The sequence below is a fragment of the Microcaecilia unicolor genome, chromosome 10, assembly GCF_901765095.1.
Source record: "Microcaecilia unicolor chromosome 10, aMicUni1.1, whole genome shotgun sequence".
Taxonomy (NCBI): Eukaryota; Metazoa; Chordata; class Amphibia; order Gymnophiona; family Siphonopidae; genus Microcaecilia; species Microcaecilia unicolor.
Genome location: NC_044040.1, coordinates 62,361,486 through 62,382,536, shown reverse-complemented (window position 1 = coordinate 62,382,536; position 21,051 = coordinate 62,361,486). Strand labels below are relative to the sequence as shown.

Here is a 21,051-nt window from a genome sequence, read left to right as displayed (position 1 = left end):
GCACAGTCAGTAAATGAAAATGGGTTTAAAATGTTGTATTGGTGGTACTACACCCCCGTTAAACTACAAAAAATATATCCGGGACTGACGGGACAATGCTGGCAGGAGTGTGGTCAAAGGGGCACATTCCTTCATATATGGTGGGAATGCCCGAAAGCAAAAGTATACTGGGCGAAAGTGGTGGAATTGGTCAATAAAGTAATCCAAAAGCCTTACCCAAATAGGGCAGAACAATGCCTACTCCACTTGCAGCCGATATCAATCCCTAGCTGGCAACATAGACTAGCGACCCAATACTTTGCAGCGGCCAAATCGCATTAGCCAGGGCGTGGAAGCAAGTGGAAATGCCAACATTGCAGATGGTGACGCAGAAAGTGGATTTCCTTTACCAAATGTCAAAGCTAACGGCACTATGAAGAGGGACTATGTTGACCTTCACGAAAATATGGACGCTATATGAACAATTACAAGAGCAAGATCAAACACCACGGGTCTAGGGGGAGGGAATGGGGGGATTAACTATGTAATAGCTATATGACTTTGTTTAGATGTCAATGTATTTTGAATGGTTAACAATAAAAAGTTATTAAAAAAAAAAAAACGGCAGAGTTGGTATGGTTGGGCTTTTTCAGTAATACGTGGAGGAGCATAATCGAAAGGGACGCCCACGTTTTGCTGAGGATGTCCTCCCAAAACGTCCCGATGGAGGGGTGTGGAAACCCATATTATCGAAACAAGATGGACATCCATCTTTCATTTCGATAATACGGTCGGCAATGCCCAAATCTTGACATTTAGGTCATCCTTAGGTGATAATGGAAACCAAGGACGCCCATCTCAGAAACTACCAAATGCAAGACCTTTGGTCGTGGGAGGAGCCAGCATTTGTAGTGCACTGGTCCACCTGACATGCCAGGACACCAACCGGGCACCCTAGGGGGCACTGCAGTGGACTTCAGAAATTGCTGCCAGCTACATAGCTCCCTTACCTTGTGTGCTGAGCCCCCCCAACCCCCCTCCAAACCCACTATGAACTACTATACACCACTACCATAGTCCTTAGGGGTGAAGGGGGTAGCTAGATGTGAGTACAGTGGGTTTCTGGTGGGTTTTGGAGGGCTCACATTTACCACCACAAGTGTAACAGGTAGGGGGGGATGGGCTTGGGTCCGCCTACCTGAAGTGCACTGCACCCACTAAAACTGCTCCAGGGACCTGCATACTGCTGTGATGGACCTGAGTATGACATTTGAGGCTGACATAGAGGCTGGCACAAAATATTTTTAAAGATGTTTTTTGAGGGTGGGAGGGGGTTAGTGACCACTGGGTGAGTAAGGGGAGGTCATCCCCAATTCTCTCCGGTGGTCATCTGGTCAGTTCAGGCACCTTTTTGTGCCTTGGTCATAAGAAAAACAGGACCAGGTAAAGTCGACCAAGTGCTCGTCAGGGACGCCCTTTTTTTCCATTATGGGTCAAGGACGCCCATATGTTAGGCACGCCCAAGTCCTGCCTTCACTACACCTCCAACACACCCCCGTGAACTTTAGTCGTCACTGCGACGGAAAACAGTTGGGGACACCCACAATTGGCTTTCAATTATACCGATTTGGGCGACCTTGTGAGAAGGACACCCATCTTCCGATTTGCGTCAAAAGATGGGTGTCCTTCTGTTTCGAAAATGAGCCTGATAGGGATCATGGGTCATTTTGAGTGGACAATGGAAAAGGTGCCGATACTCAGTACCCCCAAGTACCCCCTGAAAATACTCCATAGATAGATAGATAAAAAGCATTAAATAAATAGATATCTCAATGGTTAAATCAGCCAATAGCCCAAACACAAATGTTAATTGCTCAATAATCAAAATAAGTCTTGGAAATTGAGGAGTTTGTCAAACCTGTAAGAAAATCTTTGAGGCATTTAAACTGACAGTCAATTTTCTATTATCAGAGGCCGCAGCTTTTTTCTTTCCGTTATGTTTCTAGTTGTTAAGAGTTCTGCATTCAAACACTATCTCTTTTCTTTATCGTCCCTCTCTCATTTAAGAGAATTGATGCACAGCTATATGCTACCTGAAATGTGTGCCCAGAATGGTAAAGCTCTCCATAGTACAAGTTCAGAGCCCACCTCATAAATATTTTAATGAGACCATCTGTTCTTTTTTTTCTTTCTAAAGTAAGCTTATTACCAAGGTTTCTGATGGACAAGAAGCTTTAAAGGGCAGATCACCATATATAGACAGTTCAGCCATAAAGGTTCACTGTATAACAGAAAAAAAAATCATGTGGGCATCCTTCTTTTTATATTGTGTCTATAGAATAACTTCTATTTAAATCATACTCCACATTAAAGCAACCATTTGTTTTATGTTTGGACACAGAAAATGACAGCAGATGAGAACCACATGGTTCATGTGGAGGGGCATAATCGAACGAAAACGTCTATCTCCATGGGCGTTTATCTCCGAGAACGGGTCCGTGAAGGGGCGGACCGAACTGTATTTTCGAAAAAAATAGATGTCCATGTTTTATTCGACAATTTGTGAGCTGGGCATTTTTGTTTTTCACCGATAATGGAAAATGAAAGCGCCCAGCTCAAAAACGAATAAATCCAAGGCATTTGTTCGTGGGAGGGGCCAGGATTCGTAGTGCACTGGTCCCCCTCACATGCCAGGACACCAACCGGGCACCCTAGGGGGCACTTTTACAAAAACAAAAAAAAAAGGTAAAAGAGCTCTCAGGTGCATAGCACCCTTCCCTTGTGTGTTGAGCCCCCCCAAATCCCCCTCAAAACCCACTGCCTACAAGTCTACACCATTACTATAGCCCTAAGGGGTGAAGGGGGGCACCTACATGTGGGTACAGTGGGTTTGGGGGGGTGTTGGACGACTAAGCATTAAGCAGCACAATTGTAACAGGTGGGGGGGATGGGCCTGGGTCCACCTGCCTGAAGTCCACTGCACAGCCTAACAACTGCTCCAGGGACCTGCATACTGCTGCCAGGGAGGTGGGTATGACATTTGAGGGTGAAAATAAAAAGTTGTGAAACATCATTTTTTGTGGTGGGAGGGGGTTAGTGACCACTGGGGGAGTCAGGGGAGGTCATCCCCGATTCCCTCTGGTGGTAATCTGGTCATTTAGGGCACTTTTTGGGGCCTTATTCGTGAAAAAACAGGGTCCAGGAAAAGTGCCCTAAATTCTAGCTACAAACGCATACTTTTTTTCCATTATTGGCGAAAGGCGCCCATCTCTGTTTGGGTGATAACCATGCCCCAGTCCCGCCTTCACCATGCCTCCAACACGCCCCCGTCAACTTTGTACGCTTCCGCGATGGAGTGCAGTTGAAAACGTCCAAGTTCGGCTTTCGATTATACCGCGTTATTCGTTTTTGTGAGATAAACGTCCATCTCCCAATTTAGGTCGGAACTTCGGCGTTTTTCTCGTTCGATTATAAGCAGGATAGTCTGCCGAGTTTCATTCTGGGACATAACACTAGATTCCAGTTGATCTCCGATTTTTCCTTCAGTTCTTGCATGCTTATCCTATGTTTGTTTGAAGTCAGCTAGTCTCCTCCACTCTTTCAAGAAATATTTTTTGAAATTGCTCCTGAGTTTGCTTTCTTGGATTCTCATACATTGACTTATTGTTCGAGAGCAGAAGAATGTACAACAGGTTTACTTTTTTGTTTTTTTACATTATTTATACCTTTGAAGTATTCAAGTTTCCATCATATCATACAGCTTTTTTGTGTAGATTCTGCACCATTTTGGTATCTCAGATTGCCTCCAAAGTGTCTGTAACTTTACAGAGGCATGGCCTCCAGAACTAGAACATGCAGGTCAATTCTATAGCAAAGCACCTAAAATTAGGCACCTGTAGGGAGCACTGTTCCCTCAAAGCTAAGCAGGAGTGGAGGAGTAGCCTATTTATTTATTTACTAGTAAAAAAGGCCCGTTTCTGACACAAATGAAACGGGCGCTAGCAAGGTTTTCCTCGGAGTGTGTATGTTTGGGAGAGTGTATGTGAGAGTGACTGTGTGAGAGACAGAGTGAAAGTGTGAGTGTGTGTGTGTGAGAGAGAGAGTGAGTCTGGGTGTGAGTGTGTTTGTGAGATAGTGTGTGTGTGTGAGAATGAGAGTGTGTGCAAGTGTGTATGTGAGACACAGTTTGAGAGGGAGTGTGTGTGTGTGTGCGAGAGAGAGAGTGTGTGTGAGACACAGATTCTCTGTGAGAGTGAGTGTATGAGACCAAGCGAGTGTGTGAGTGACTGTGTGGCACATAGAGAGTGAATGTGATACAGTGTGAGACAGAGTGTGTGAGAGTGTGAGTCAGAAAGACATTGTATATGAGAGAGAGAGAGTGTGAGCCCTGCCCTCCCAATCCATGCCCGTCCCCTGCCCCCTCCATTCATCCTTTTCCAGCAATTCCCCTCTCTCCCTGAGCCCTGCCCTCCCAATCCATGCCCATCCATGCTCCTCTGTCACCTGCCCTCTCCATTCATCCCTATCCAGCAGTTCCCCTCTCTTCCTGAGCCCTGCCCTGCAATCCATATCCATCCATGCCCATCTGTCCCCTCCATTCATCCCTATCCAGCAATTCCCCTCTCTCCCTGAGCCCTGCCCTCCCAATCAGTGCCCATCCATGCTCCTCTGTCACCTGCCCCCTCCATTCATCCCTATCCAGCAATTCCCCTCTTTCCCTGAGCCCTGCCCTGCAATCCATATCCATCCATGCCCATCTGCCCCCTCCATTCATCCCTATCCAGCAATTCCCCTCTCTCCCTGAGCCCTGTCCTCCCAATTCATGCCCATCCATGCTCCTCTGTCCCCTGCCCCCTCCATTCATCCTTTTCCAGCAATTCCCCTCTCTCCCTGAGCCCTGTCCTCCCAATCCATGCCCATCCATGCTCCTCTGTCCCCTGCCACCTCCATTCATCCCTATCCAGCAATTCCCCTCTCTCCCTGAGCCCTGCCCTCCCAATCCATGCCCATCCATGCTCCTCTGTCCCTTGCCCCCTCCATTCATCCCTATCCAGCAATTTCCCTCTCTCCCTGAGCCCTGCCCTCCCAATCCATGCCCATCCATGCTCCTCTGTCCCCTGCCCCTCCATTCATCCCTTTCCAGCAATTCCCCTCTCTCCCTGAGCCCTGCCCTCCCAATCCATGCCCATCCATGTTCCTCTGTCCCCTGCCCCCTCCATTCATCCTTTTCCAGCAATTCCCCTCTCTCCCTTCCATGACCCCCCCTCGCATCCATGCTCCTCTCTCTCCCATGTCCCAGCCTGGCCAGCCCTCTTTCCCCCCCTTCGCATCCATGCCCCCCCCTTCGCATCCATGCTGTCGTTTCTCCCCTGCCCTCCCGCTCCCATTGTTCAACTTTACTGCCCACCCTCTTCTCTCCCCTCAACATCCCTTTTTTTTTTTTTTAATTTACCTCCGTGGCGGTTCCGGCAACGCAGCGTCAGGGAAGGAGGCGGCGCTCCCGACGTCTAGCCTTCCCTTCGCTGTGTTCCGCCTTCTTCTGACGTCTTCCTTGACGTCAGAAGAAGGCGGAACACAGCGAAGGGAAGGCTAGAGATGTCGGGAGCGCTGCCTTCTTCCCTGACGCTGCCGGAACCGCCACCACATAGGTAAATCCGTTTGTTTGGGTTTTTTTCCGCCCTCGACGTCATGACGTTTGACGCGAGGGCGGGGCAGAGACGGCTGGCTGGCTTCACACCATGAATCCACGAACCCTACAGGCAGGGAGTGTTTGAGTGACTTCAGAACGTTGTCTTCAGAACGTTCACGGTGCTTTTTATTATATTAGATTTATTGCATTTGTATCCCAAATTTTCCCACCTCTTTGCAGGCTCAATGTGGCTTACAATACATGAATGGTGGAAATATATTAGAAAATAAACATTTAGTGTTACAGAAGGATCTTGGTCAACATGATAATGATAAAACATGATAGTAATGTTACAAGCAGATATTGTAAGAAGTCTTGAATATATGTGGAGGAGTTGTGTGTATTCACATTGGTTGATCTTTGTGGTATGCCTTGTTAAAGAGATGGGTCTTCAGTAGTTTGCGGAAGCTCGTTAGTTCAGCGGGCTTTGATTCTGGTGACCTGGGTTCGATTCCCACTGCAGCTCCTTGTGACTTTGGGCAAGTCACTTAACCCTCCATTGCCCCTAGGGACAGAGAAAGTACCTGTATATAATGTGTACAGCACTGCGTATGTCTAGTAGTGCTATAGAAATGATTAGTAGTATTAGTATTAGGAGTCCTTACCTATAGTCCTGCCAGTGGGGGGTGCTGTTTCACTATCACATTTTCAGTAGTGAGGGGCAGGCAAGATCTGCAGGACTCCAGGGAACCTGCGGGTCCCTAGCGACTGAAAATACAATATTGAAGCACCATACCCCAACTGGCAGCAATTCAGTTGGAGGACTCTGGCTCAGCTTAGAGGGAACAGTGGTAGTGAGCCTGGTAGAAGCCTGTTCTACAAAGGAACACTGGTAGCTACTTTCCTTTATAGAATATTAGCCAAAATGGGTATATACATGCTTAACATTTAGACATAAGCACACACCAGCTATAAAGGTGGTATAAATGTTAGCACCTGTATGCCATAGATATGCACATACATTATAGTATTCTATAATTCACATGTGTACGTATGAGTCCCATCCATGCTCTTCCTATATATATGCCCCCTTGCAAAAGTGCACGTGTAAGTTAAACAGGTATTTGAAGAATAACACTTAGGTGGATTTTTGGCATTTATGTACATAATGGGCACATCAATAACTCAGGGGATCTTTTACTAAAGGTTAGTTCGAACTATCTGCAGCAGGTTCCATTTTATTCCTATGGTCCCTGCTGCACATAACTGAAGCTAATCTTTAGTAAAAGACCCCCTCATTTTCCAAGCAGATAGACATCTCAAAATGGCCAAAACATATCCATCTGCCAAAAAACATCTAAATCGTGATTTTCAAATAGGCAGAATTTGGATGTTTTCCACTGAGTTTGTCCAAATAGCAAGGGGAGGTGTTGTGGATAGTACTGTACTAGGGTGACCCCAACTTATGAATAATTACACAACATTAAGGCAAATGTGAGAGACAATTCTAAAGAAAAAAAAAGGAAAGGAAAAATGAATACATCAAGTCCACATTACTGAGAACAGCTGAGATACATATGCATAAGAAATATAAGAAAATTACACTATTATTTACTGCAATCCTGGAAAATCTGTTTCAATCACATCCAAGTTAAAAAAAGATACTCTAAATGACTAGCTGACCAAAGTTTGCTGGAGGATCCAAGATGGCTGCATGATCAGATGCACCAGCAGGAGCTCCTTATCTTCTCATGCTCTGTTCTTGACAGGAAGCCTTTGGTGTCTCCGGTGCTATAGGGAAGAAGAGGAAATGAGTGGTCTGACACGTACCTCCAACTTTGGTACTTGCTCCCACATTGAGGCAAACCACTATGGAGCTTCTGCTGGTTCTGCTGCTGATCCTTCTTTGACCACGTCAGGCCCAGTGGATTTGGGTCAGCATTGCAGCCAACTATGAGTACTTCCACTAGTAGTGGGGAGCAGAGGGCCTCAGGGCTATATATGCAATGGCTGTAGAAGACTAGGGTAGTCACTATGGACTCCTTGTGGGACACTGCAGCTCCTCAATTCCACTCTAATTTCTATGACAAAAGTTGTAGGAGAGTTTTCTAATTCTAAGGACCTTATTGAAGCCCATTCTCAAGAGCTGGGTCAACAACTTCTAAGATAAATTCATTAGAAACCAGAGGTAAAAAAAACTTTAGCAAGTTAATGCTAACTTACTGAAGGATAAGTCATTCATGCAGAGAAAGTGGAATATATGGAAAAATCAAACCCAGGAGAACACTTTGCGGTTTTTAAATTTTCCCAAATCCCCTCTAGTAGCACCTATTGATATGCTGCACAGTTTCTCTAAAAGGAGTGTGCCGGACGTGAGGCGAAGAGAGAGCGGGACAGGCAATGCGGTGGTGCTGGAGACCAGCGCTGGATGAAGGCTTCAGCTGGCGGGGGTTGGGGTCCCCCACCAGCCAAGATTACAGTGACATCAGTGGGTGGGGAGTGGCAGGGCGGCGAGGCAATGGAGGGGGGCAGGTGGCAGATGGGGATGGCGAGCAGCAGAGGGGGAAACAGTGGGGCAGCGGACCAAAATATGCCCCCCACCTTGGGCTACAGCCCCCTCCCACCTCGAGGTCTGGCTACGCCCCTGACATCAGTCATGATATTGATCTACTGTATATTAGCAGTCATTTTCTGTGTTTACTGCAAGGCTGCCTTCCCCAAAGGGATGGGAGTGTCCTCCACAGTTAAATCAGAGGTTTTATACTTAATGAACTTTAACTATGGTTGTTTACATATGTTAGGTGCAAAACCTTATAATACCTTATTAAATAGGCCCTTTTATGTGATTATGCTTGTGGAGGAAATTGGAGAGTCATGGGATAGGAAGTAGTGTTCTATTGTGGATTAAAAACTGGTTAAAAGATAGAAAAGAGAGAGTAGGATTAAATGGTCATTATTCTCAATGGAGAAGGTTAGTTAGTGGGGTTCCCCAGGGCACTGTGCTGGGACCGCTGCTTTTTAACATATTTATAAATGACCTAGAGATGGGAGTAACTAGTGAGGTAATTAAATTTGCTGATGACACAAAGTTATTCAAAGTCGTTAAATCACGGGAGGATTGTGAAAAATTACTAGAGGACCTTACAAAACCGGGAGACTTGGCGTCTTAGTGGCTGATGACGTTTAATGTGAGCAACTGCAAAGTGATGCATGTGGGAAAGAGGAACCCGAATTATAGCTACGTCATGCAAGGTTCCACATTAGGAGTCACGGACCAAGAAAGGGATCTAGGTGTCGTCGCTGATGATACGTTGAAACCTTCTGCTCAGTGTGCTGCTGCGGCTAAGAAAGCAAATAGAATGTTAGGTATTATTAGGAAAGGAATGGAAAACAATGAGGATGTTATAATGCCTTTGTATTGCTCCATGGTGCGACTGCACCTCGAATATTGTGTTCAATTCTGGTCTTAAAAAAAGATATAGTGGAATTAGAAAAGGTGCAGAGAAGGGCGACGAAAATGATAAAGAGGATGGGATGACTTCTCTATGAGGAAAGGCCAAAGCGGCTAGGGCTCTTCAGCTTGAAGAAAAGGCGGCTGAGGGGAGATATGATAGAGGTCTATAAAATAATGAGTGGAGTTCAAAGGGTAGATGTGAAGCGGCTGTTCACGCTTTCCAAAAATACTAGGACCAGGGGGCATGTGATGAAGCTACAATGTAGTAAATTTAAAACGAATCGGAGAAAAGTTTTTTTCACTTAACATGTAATTAAACTCTAGAATTCGTTGCCAGAGAATGTGGTAAAGGCGGTTAGCTTAGCGAAGTTTAAAAAAGGTTTGGACGGCTTCCTAAAGGAAACGTCCATACACCGTTATTAAATGGACTTGGGGAAAATCCACTATTTCTGGGATAAGCAGTATAAAATATTTTGTACTTTTTGGGGATCTTGCCAGGTATTTGTGACCTGGATTGGCCACTGTTGGAAACAAGATGCTGGGCTTGATGAACCTTTGGTCTTTCCCAGTATGGCAATACTTACGTACTTATTTCTGCACCTATCAGATTGCTAATGCTTTTTGCATTATTCCTCTTTATGTAATAATGACATGGTATATTTACTGAGTGAAATTAGAATGATTCCCCAATAATGACTCTCAGTAGCTGCCTTACAAGTGTCCTGCAGAGATCTGAAAATATTACACTAGCTAATTGAAGGCCTGTCAATTAGTATTCAGCTTTGGATTTTGTCTTGTCAGTGTATATCTATTGTTCCACAGTTTAGTATTTTTATTACTTAAAAAAATTGTGTATATGCTTTGCCTGTCTTGACTGTGTATACATAATCTCCAGAACCATTCAACCTACATCAACCACATTTTCAACAGTTATATGAAAACTGGAACCCAAACATTTCCTTATAAAACTTGAAAATCTATCCCAAACTGGAAAAACAATGATCACACAAAAAGAAGAAGAACCAAAAGCCCCACAAAAAATGAAACCTAAACAAATACAGCAGGCATGACCAAACAAATGGAGAAAGGAACAGAAAGTCAGCAGATGAACACAACAATCAGCAAATGCAGCACAGCATGGCTGTCCAAAAGACATATGATATTAGACAGACATGCTGTGCTGCATTTTCTGTATTCATCTGCTGACTTGATTTTATGGTTATTCTCCATATCGTCTTTCTGTATTCCGTTAAGTTGTGACCCCTGAGGAAGGCACACCGCTGAAACATGATCCGTGTCGGGTCTGGACGGTGTTATGTTATCTCTTTCACTCTTTGTATTGCTTGACTATCTGGCTGCTGCCATCAGGACTCAGACTTCAATACCAAGAATGAATTCAGCTGCAGTCGTTGCCTTGCAGGATGGATTCCACTGGTCTGTCTCAATGGCAGTCTTCAATCTGGTGAGATGGGCTCTACTGGTCTGCTTCATCTGCAGTCTTCAGTTAATTCCATGGGTTCAGTAGTAACCTTTAGCTCAGTAGGATGGCTCTGCCAGGTTTCCTCAGTAGTAGTCTCCAGCAGGACGGGTTAAGCCATGATTATTTAGCACAATGTACTAAATATTCATTTTATAGTTGAGCTAATACAGTACTTGCTTCAAAATACTGATGTATCTATATTATCCACTAAAATAAATTACTTCCTCTATTGTGGTGAAAAGTTTAACCACTGTTGTTGCCACACAGAAAGTAGTTTTTCTTTTGTTCAAATTAGATTTAGATGGCTTGAACATGACTAAGCTGATATTCCTTGAGCTTGGTGTTCTTCATGAGAACATTTATTTCCTTACAGGCTGTGTTCCAAGATCTTATAAAGTCTATTATGAATCCACAGAGACTTCCAGATAAGTTCTACATGGTATAAAAAGGCTAACCAAGTGTATAGAGCCATAAAACAAGTACTGAATCAAGAACAAAATAACTTTAATCAAAAATATAATGTTCTCCTTTTCAGACTTAATAGGAATATAATTCAATTGGGCACATTTCAACCTAGTTGACTTTTCGATCAGTTCAGTTGAAATGCTTCTTTGCTATATCATTTTCTTACTCTTGAACAAAAATATATATATTTAGTCATGGGAAATTAATATGAAAATTTAAACACAATATTTTGGCAAGATATCCAAGTACATCTTTAATAAAAGGTTACCTCACACATACAATGTATGGGAGACACACATTATAACATCAAAGAAAGTACTGGACTCTAGCTGCTGTTGGAACAAACAAGGGATGTTGTGCTATATACATTTTGTAAATCTGCTTTATTAAGGACTAGGGAGGCAATTCGATAGGTGGGCACCTTGTTTAAGGTACCATGATGACATGCATTGAGAGTCTGTTCTATACTAGCATCTGGGTACCCAGATTCTGTTACAAATCACTAGTGTAACACAGTATTGGTGCATATAACATTTAGGTGCCTGCAGTTGCCCCAGCCATAGACCCGGTGTAGCTGAGTGCACCCAAATGTGGCAAGAGCCTATGTAAGTTATTGTATTATATAAGTTGCATGCATAAGTTGCAAGGGTTAAAATGGTTTAGTAAGGTTATATTGATAAATTGAGGCGGGGGGGGGGGGGGGTTGAGAATGGGAATACATGAAGTTATGATAAAGGCATATAAAGCCATTGCAGTAAAGTGGGATGAAGTGATTGGCTGAAACAGAACAGTGATGTCAGAAGTCAGGAATGCTGGGAGATTGGTATGAGCAGGGGGATTTCATTACATTTTGGGCGGTGGGTGGTTGATGGGTAGGAATGCGGTTTGAGGGGTGTGCTAATTTGTATTTCTTACCATTGGTGCAGGGGAAGTGGGGGTTTTTTCGGTGCCAGTGGCAGTCTGCAGTTTTGCTGGAAGTTTTTTGTCTGGTTCATGTTTTTGTTTGCCTGTGTTGTGTGGCTCCCTCTTATTTCAGTTCAACTGTCAGAACCAAGGGCTTAGCATTGGGTTAGTCAAGTCAGACTACTCATTTAAGTGCCTGCCGGGGTGTTTTCGTTCGGTGGGTTCTTTTTATTATACAGTGATGGCTCCTCAGAAGAGCACTTCAGTTAGGCTTAAGAAGGGTGGCAAGGCTATGTGTGAGGCACTCAGTGTCGGGAACACACTGCAGGTTGCTGGGTTCAGACAAGCAGCAAAAGGTGTCAGGTAGGTAGTTGGAGGGGCAGTTAAGATGAGTGTTGGGAGAACCTGGAATAGTGTGGGTCAGAAAGATAAAAGGGTTGGTGGCAGTTCGGTAGGGGGGGGGGATGTGTCTGCTGCCACTGGTTCTTCATGTCTGAAGTGGAGGGCGGCCACTCTAAACTCAAAGTCAGGGCCGTGCCAACACGGTAAGCGAGGTAAGCATGGCAGGGGGGCGCTTCCCTCTGGGGGGCGCCGCCGCACCATGCTCACCTCGCTCGCCCTCCTGCTCCCATTGTTCAACTGCCCGCCCTCTTCTCCCCCCCCCCCCAACATCCCTTTTCTTTTTTTTTTCCTTTTTAAATTTACCTCCATGGCGGTTCCGGCAGCGCAGCGTCAGTGAAGGAGGCGGCGCTCCCGACGTCTCTAGCCTTCCCTTCGCTGTGTTTCGCCTTCTTCTGACATCAAATGTGGGAGTGAAAAACTCATTCCGCTCATCGAGTACCTGGGGATAATCGAAAGTTGTTTCACTCACATTGAGAACTGCGTTAGAGACTATTATAACAACTTTATGGAGACAATCTTGGAATTGTGACGTATTAAGTACCCATGTGAAAAGTTGGGACATGATATCTAAGAGGATACTAATAGTCTGATACTGCAGTACAACGCAAAAAATCCAGTTTATTATAAGTACATAAGTACATAAAATGAAACGCTATTAGACAGGTATTATGAATGAATGTGGAATGAGTGAATGAGTATTATTATTATTATTGTTTTTAAATATGATATGTGCTTAACATTGGAGCACATTTTTTCAATAAAGATACTTGTAACAATAGACTGGGGCGAGTTTGTAATTAATGTTTAATATTTATGCCAGGTGAGTCAAAACCTGCTCTTTATCTAAGGTTATTACACTATTCAGACTTGATTTTGAATGCATATTAGACATATAGTGGTTTGTCATGGCTCAACTATGATGAGCATTTAGATGACAAACTTTTGCACATCGTTTTTTTCAAATGGGAGCCTCCTTGGGGGTTCCTTTGCCCTTGAGGGGGGTCATCTTTTTGAGGCAGCAGTCAGCAGATGTCAGGCCCAGCTGGATATTCTTTGCCTGGTTATGGGGGCCCAGGAGGAGTTATAGAAAAAAAGTGAGGAGAATGAATGAGGATACCAAAAATATGTTTATTCGCATAAAAAATGACAAAATTCTCATAAAAAATGACCCGACACGGCCGTGTTTCAGCCCAAAGGCCTGCCTCAGGGGTCTTTAGCAATCTAAAATAAAACAAATGAAGACAAAAGAGTGAAACATAACATTGAAATTGGAAAATAATAACAACTAAGAAATCGAAAATGTAGTGATACGTAAAATTACACTAAAAGTGGAATAAAATGACACCTGAAGACGATGACAAAGATAATGCATAATAAATGAGCATAGCATTGTGATGGAAACATATATGTAAACACAATGATCTGAAGACTTGACTAGAATATTAAAAATTAAAAATTATTACAAGTATATTTAACAATTAATTGTTAATTGAAACATATATAATATATTAACATATTAACAAATGTAGGATATTAAAACGCGTGGAATGTGCAATGCGTCAATATGTATTAAAGGGCAATAACCATTGTGTGTGTATACAAATAAAGATTTAAAATTGTATATGATTTATATATATGTATATATATATATGACTGGAAAAATAAAGACATTGGACGTATTGCATTTATAAAAAGGACATGTGACTGAATGTGAACCATAAGAATGAATTATAAAATGATAAATGGAATAAAAACATATCATTATATATATTTTTTGAGCTTGTTTGCCTATATTGCTGATTACCTTATCGATATGACAACATAGCCATACAAAATGAAAGTTGTACATAACTTATACGATGGGAATATATTAAAATTATTATCAAATACCTGGAAAAGTGTGTTTTGAAACGTGCACAGTGAAAATATGGTGTAGCGAAACTCTCTTGGATCTATACAGGAGGAGTGTCTGGGGGATTTTGTGGAGGACAGTCCACGCATGCTTGTTTTTAGTTTAATGTTGGGTGGTGCAAGTGTAGACATAGATGCAGTCAGTGTAACGGCCAATCCAGCCAGCCGGTGTGTTGCGGGTTCAGGTAGGGGACAGTCATTATGGTCAGAATGGTCTGCTACACCTGAGGTTTTTGACCAAGGCCCCCTTTCCCATTAATTTAAGAGCCTTGCATGCTTAGTATATCTGTTACCCTAATCAGGAGGAGGCTCTGTTATTGTGGGAAGGTTTTTCGGAGGGTTTTATAATACCTTTTATGGGACCTCGTTTAACTCGTCATTGCAGGAATGCTTGAACAGCAGAGACTCAAGCTGGAATGGTATGTGAGAAGCTGGGTAAAGAACTGGAGTTGGGTAGGATTGCGGGACCATTTTGGGCTCCTCCTTTTGATAACTTGGTTATTTCCCTTTTGGGGGGTCGTACCTAAGAAGAAGCAATGGAAGGATGTAGTGTCAAATTTTTTATTGATCTACATTTCTGTTCAGTACAATATTCCTCCTCATTTGATCAGGCAGTTGAAATGCTGCAGCGCCTTGGGTGGGATGCTTTGATGGGGAAGGTGAATATAGAATTGGCTTTTTGTCTATTACTGGTGCATCCTCAGTAATTTCATTTGTTAGGTTTTCAATTTGAGGATGGGTTTTAATTTGACAAATGCATGCCAATGGGCTGCTCTGTCTCATGTACATACATTGAGACCTTCTCCACTTTTGTGCATTGGGTCACAGAGCAACGGGTGGGTTCTTCTTGTAAAGTACATTATTTGAATGATTTTCTGTTTGCAGGGGGCACCCCATTCTGGTCAATGTTTACATTGTATTGGATTTTTTCTTTATGTGGCTGCTAAGGTGGGTATTCTTCTGGCAGAAGAAAAATCAGAAGGTCCTAGCTCTCTTTTATTCTTTCTGGGGTGGAATTAGACTCTGAAAGTATGGAGTCCAGATTGTCCAGGGAGAAGGTTTAAGCATTGCTGGAAGCCATTGAGTTATCCTCTCACAAAAATAAGTTGACTCTGCAGGAGCTGCAGTTGTTGGTGTGTCACTTTAATTTTGCAGATAGGGTGATTCCAATGAGTCAGAACCAGGCACACCCATTAATGGGGGGGCCGACCACAACCGGGCTGAAGGCCAGCGAAGACAGAAGTGTGGGGGAGGGTACAGGGAGGGCCTAGCTAGAGAGCAGAGGTAGTAGTGGGAGGGAAACAAGGGGTAGCAAGGGGAGGGGGCAGGAAAGAAGGGGAGGAGCAAAGGAGGAGGAGAGAGGAATTCCAACTGCTCAGGAAGTCCTTTTGAATTTGGAGGCAGGAGAAGAGCAACACTGGCAGCAGCTCCTGAAATTTTACAGGCACACGTTTTGTATCCGCCCCGGGCACAGCTCGTGCAGAGTACAGTCAAAGAAGCTCTTCCAGCAGAGCACGATATTCCAGCGAATCGAGAAAAGTTTTACGGTACGTGGACATTTAAAAATTTGTGTGGCTGAAAGGCGTTTCAGATAGGGTGATTCCAATGAGTCAGGTTTTTTTTTCATGTCATCAAGCCCTGTTGACCAGAGGCTTGCAAAAGTAGTGTCACTATGTGCATATACCTCAGTGAGGAAGGGAGGACTGAGAGTTTTGGAGAATCTTTTTGTGTCACTTTAACAGGGTGAAAGTTTGGTCTCAGATTCCAGTTTCTAACAGTGACTTAGCATTATTTACTGATGTGGTTGGGAGTCACAGTTTTGGAATTTATTTTCAGGGTGACTGGTGGGCACATTGCTGGCCTGAGTGGTAGAAAGAGAATGGTTGGTGTGCGAATGTTGCCATATGGGTGGCATTGATACTCTGGGGTGAGCACCTTTGTCACCATACAGTGATCCTCTATTTTGACAACATTGTTGTAGTTTAGGCAGTCAATGTGCTGTCCCTTCCAAGTGGAGTTGTTTTGTTTCATTGTCCTGAGGTGCCTGCTGTTGAATTTGACAGTGGGGGGGGGGGGGGGGGCAGTATGTGGCTGGTATTTATAATGATATTGCCAATTCTCTCTCACTTTCTGTGGACTTATTTTCGGGCATTAGCCCCTGGAGCAGCGAGGTTCTTGATGGAGATACCTGCGGAAATCTGGATCTGCTTTTGGAACATTACTAGCAACTCCTAAAAGATGACTTAGATTCTAGTACCTGGAGATCATATAGGGCTGGAATGGAGATGTTTTCAGAGATTCTTGATTAATACTGAATTCCTTTTGAAGAATGCTTGATGGTAGAGTTTATTTTATTTGCAAGAAAATGAACTTAAGAATAGCCATACTGGTCTATCTAGCCCAGTACTCTGTTTCCAACAGTGGCCAATCCAAGTCACAAGTGTCTGGTAGAAATCCAAATAGTAGCAACATTCCATGCTACCAATCCCATGGTAAGAAGTGGCTTCCCCATGTCTTTCTGAATGGGTTGGTCCTATGGGATAGTCGTGCAGTCTTTGGTAGGTATTGTTTTTTTTTCTACAAGTTATGGGGTTTTTGGGATCCCAGTGAGTCTTTTTTAGTTAATAAATTACTTTGTGGGTATGCTCGAGGTTCTGCTCCTCAAGTGTGGGCCCAGTGTCTACCACTTTTACCTCAAATTTTATCAGCCTTATTGGTGGCTTTACAGAAGATTTGTAAATCATCCTTTGAAGTTGTGCTCTTTCAGTTAGCATTTTTGGTGAACAGTATCCCTTCTGATGTTATATTTTGAAGCAGATCATTTAAGCGAAACATGGCCATGCTGGGCACAATTTCTAAGTTGAATAAACTTGTTCAAGATACTTGTGACTCTTCAGATGCTTACTGTTGTTTTTGCTGCTGGTATTATATACCAGCCTCTCCTTTTTTTGTGTTCCATTAATCAACTATACATCCAAAGAGTTCCAATCACATACCTAACACTATGGGCCATTATTGGGGGGGGGGGGGGGGTCATTATATAAAACAGTTTCCATATAAAAGCATGTTTTACATGCCAAAATGTGGCTTTTTAAATTTCATGGTTTAATAGATGTACATATCAGCAAACATACTGTACTTATACACCACATATAATTATGCATATATGTGGATTTTATAAAATACATGTGAGCATACATAGAATATATTCACATGTATATACTTTGGAGTACATGTAAATTTGAGTGGGAATATTTGTGCACCTATGTGCCTTTATAAATTAAGCAAAACACAAACAGGTAGAAACCTCCATGTGTAGTCCAAGAAATACAGCAAAAGTAGAGGATGCCACAAAACACAACAAGCCAACAGGATGAAGTAACAAGTCCTTTATTCAAAGCACCAGTGATTGGACCCGACATAGTCTGTGTTTCAGCGGTAGAACCACCTATTTCAGGGGTCTCAATAGAACTATATCAATAAAACAAAATAGTTACAATCAATATCTAATATCAAAAACCTTTCTAAAAAAGCAAATCAAACAATGTAAAAAAATATGTCATATGATATCCCAATGGCATTTAATTGCCTATGCACAAATTTTACACCTGCTCCAAAACAGATGTATACTTTCATACATCACAAATTTACCTCTACGCAGCCCTAACTATGCCCCCAAGACTGCCTAAATGCAGATTGTGTAGAACTAGACACACGTTAAGGTAAACTCTATAACTGGGCACACTTAAATTTACATGCACACTTACCTGTGAGAAGTGACAGCAGGGCACCTAAATGCTATTCTGTGAGGGTGGGCATAAGTGGCATAAGAATATGAATGAAAGGGGTGTTCATGGAGCATGTCGGGGCATAGATGTGTCTCCCACTTATGTGTTTAATTTGCAGAATACTGTACGTTACACACATCACCGCCAAACGTACATGACCGCAGTTAGACCAGGTCACACTTTTTTCTTATAACATTACAACTTACTACAAAAAATGCATATTCATTTGTCTTGGACAAGGTGCTTTTATCGGAACATAAAACAGCTATCTCAACTTCAGGAAGAGGCTAAAAACCTTTCTCTTCTCAAAGGCTGCTTCATAACAATCCATCATGACTACTACCTCCTAGTATCATCCATTATCCTTTCCTTAATGTTTTTAGTCTCATGCATTAATCCAATGGTTTCTAATGTTTCTCATACCTCACACTAACACTATTTGCTTTTGTCTCACCTAGAATATAAACCATGCTGAACCCTGGAAAGGGGATATTAGCGGTATACAAGAATTGATTTGAATTATGTCAATTTGATATGACTTTCCTGGTTTTAATATAGGAAAAGTATTTAAACAAGAGTAAACAAGTTGGAAAGTGTATGTGACATAATGGAATGTTTTGCCTTCCTCGCCTTGCACACTCAGGGCCATCTTTGTGAGAAATTAAGGGAGACTATTGTGAAGTCTGTTTCTCTACGGTGGCAAGTATGTGCAGGTAGGTGGTATATAATATGTGTGAGTATATATGTAGCATGAGGCAGTATATATGAGACTGATAATATGTTTGTGCTTATTAAGAGGTTGCAGGTATAGGTCTGGCTGGAGAAGTGTATGTGTGTTGGGGGTGTGAGGATCACAATTGAATGCGTGTGTGTCAGCATGTTGGGATTGTAAGAATGAGGGATGTGGGGGCTCTGTGTAGATGGATTTAGGGGGATGGGTGGAGGTTTGGAGGGGTATACTCTCTTCCCCTCCCCCCCCCCCACCCACACACTTTCTAAACTTCTCAGGATCTGCTCTGCTATCATTCTGTTGCTCTTCCAACTGTAAAGAAGAGAATGATGTTCAGTTACCATCACCATTTAACCATCACCTTTGTTTGGTGGAGCCTGGCTTCTTCCCCTACCCCAACCCACCCTACCCCACCAGCATCTTCTATCTCAGTTGGGTCATCATCGTTTCAAATGGCAGGCCCTGGTTCCATCTGCTGCTCCTTCAGGTAGTAGGGCCTGAATTCCTGCCACTCTGCTGTTTCTGTCTCCACAGAGCCACCATGCCATAGTTTGGGCAGAGTGAAGGTGCATTGTACGTGTATATTTTATAAAATATGCAAACATTTACACCTTCTTTGAATTAGTATAAATTTAGCTGGAAGATTTGTGCACTCCTCAGTCTAGTTCTGAGTGTTTACTTGAAAAAGATTTGGCACTTATGTTGCCTTTTTAAAACAGGCACTTTTTTGGACATCCCACATTTCATTAATTACCCCTCCCTTCCATGTTCATTTTGATTTCAATGAAAGTAATTATCAAAAGAAAAATAAATTGCCACTATACATATATGTTTTATTATTCTTGAGTACTATAATATAAAATTGTTTGTAGAATATAGAGCATGAGCACACACTGTTTATTACCACACAGCATTTATTAATTGTGAATTTATCTCAATGTTATACTGTTCAGTAAGTCATTATATTTATGACAAATAAATGTTAAGATTTAAAAAGACAGGGGGGTCTTTTACTAAAGTTTAGCTCAAGTTATCTGCAGCAGGGCCCATTTTATTCCTATGGGCCCTGCTGCAGATAACTTGAGCCAAGCTTTAGTAAAAGACCCTCTAGGTTTATAAAAAGCTTCTTTATGTTTAATTTTCCACACTGAATGATACTATACTGGGTCAACTAGTTTCAACACAGTATTATTTGTCAAGTATGAGTTAATGCTAAAACAAGTATAAAGGAAAAGATTCATCCACTTTATAAAAAGTAATCACTGCTGGTGCATCAGAGAGCATGGCATTACAACAAAAAGAATGGTTCATAAACTTCACTGCTACTATGAAAATTAACATACTATTCTCTGTAAACATACATCACTTCTAAACAAAAAGGCACATAGTTGAGCATCAAGATAAAAGAAATTCTGTATAGTAAACAAAACAGCAGAAGGATTTGAGTTTGGCCTGTAGGGTCTTCATTTCTCATTTTTCACAGTTTTGATATTTTTTGGATTTTCCTATTGTTGTAAGTACTCATCTTCTTTTTCTACTGGATTGCGGTCTGGAGGTATAAAAGATTTTAGTTTCTGCCAGCGATTTGGAGGCCAAAGGATGTAGGTGGCATGGGCATGTAAAAGTCCAAGAGAAACCTGCACACAAGATAAAAAAAGAGAACAATTGTAAAAACCTTGATGTAAAAGTTGGTTATTATAAATATAATTGATGTATGTAAGTTATCTTCCTCCAGAATAACTAGGCTTACCGACCTGTAGCACGACATATTAATGACTACCAAATGACAGACACTATCCCCCTGATTCTATGAAGGTTGCCAAAAATTGAGCACACAAGTTTAGGCGTGTTCCCAATTTGCACACACAATTTAATAGAATAATGAGCCAATTAGTGCCAATAACTGGCTTTTTAACAAGCTATTATTGGCACTAATTATATTTAATTGGGACTTACCTGAATAAAGTTAGGCATAGGATCCATGCTTACAATTTACATGTGGTCTATATAAAAAGGCTTGGAATTAGCAGGGTCATGGTGTTTCAAGGCGGGGCATGGCTTTGTGTTACGTATTTAATTACAAAATATGGGTGCTCTGCATGTAAATTGGAGGAGTGGCCTAGTGGTTAGGGTGGTGGACTTTGGTCCTGAGGAACTGACTTCAATTCCCACTTCAGGCACAGGCAGCTCCTTGTGACTCTGGGCAAGTCACTTAACCCTCCATTGCCCCATGTAAGCCACATTGAGCCTGCCATGAGTGGGAAAGCGCGGGGTCCAAATGTAACAAAAATAAATAAAAAAATAAATGTA

At 42.5% G+C, this 21,051-nt stretch overlaps 1 protein-coding gene across 4 annotated transcripts in view; it reads right to left on the bottom strand.

Annotated features, from left to right (window-relative positions):
• Positions 1–18,464: 18,464 nt before the first annotated feature.
• Positions 18,465–21,051, bottom strand: part of IMMP2L (inner mitochondrial membrane peptidase subunit 2) — a 1,132,561-nt gene continuing 1,129,974 nt past the window's right edge. For all 4 annotated transcript variants that reach the window (XM_030217238.1, XM_030217239.1, XM_030217237.1 and 1 more), the window contains one exon: positions 18,465–20,378. In XM_030217238.1, coding sequence (XP_030073098.1) covers positions 20,247–20,378 — 132 coding nt within the window. In that variant the 3' untranslated portion in view covers positions 18,465–20,246. The remainder of the gene's footprint in view (positions 20,379–21,051) is intronic.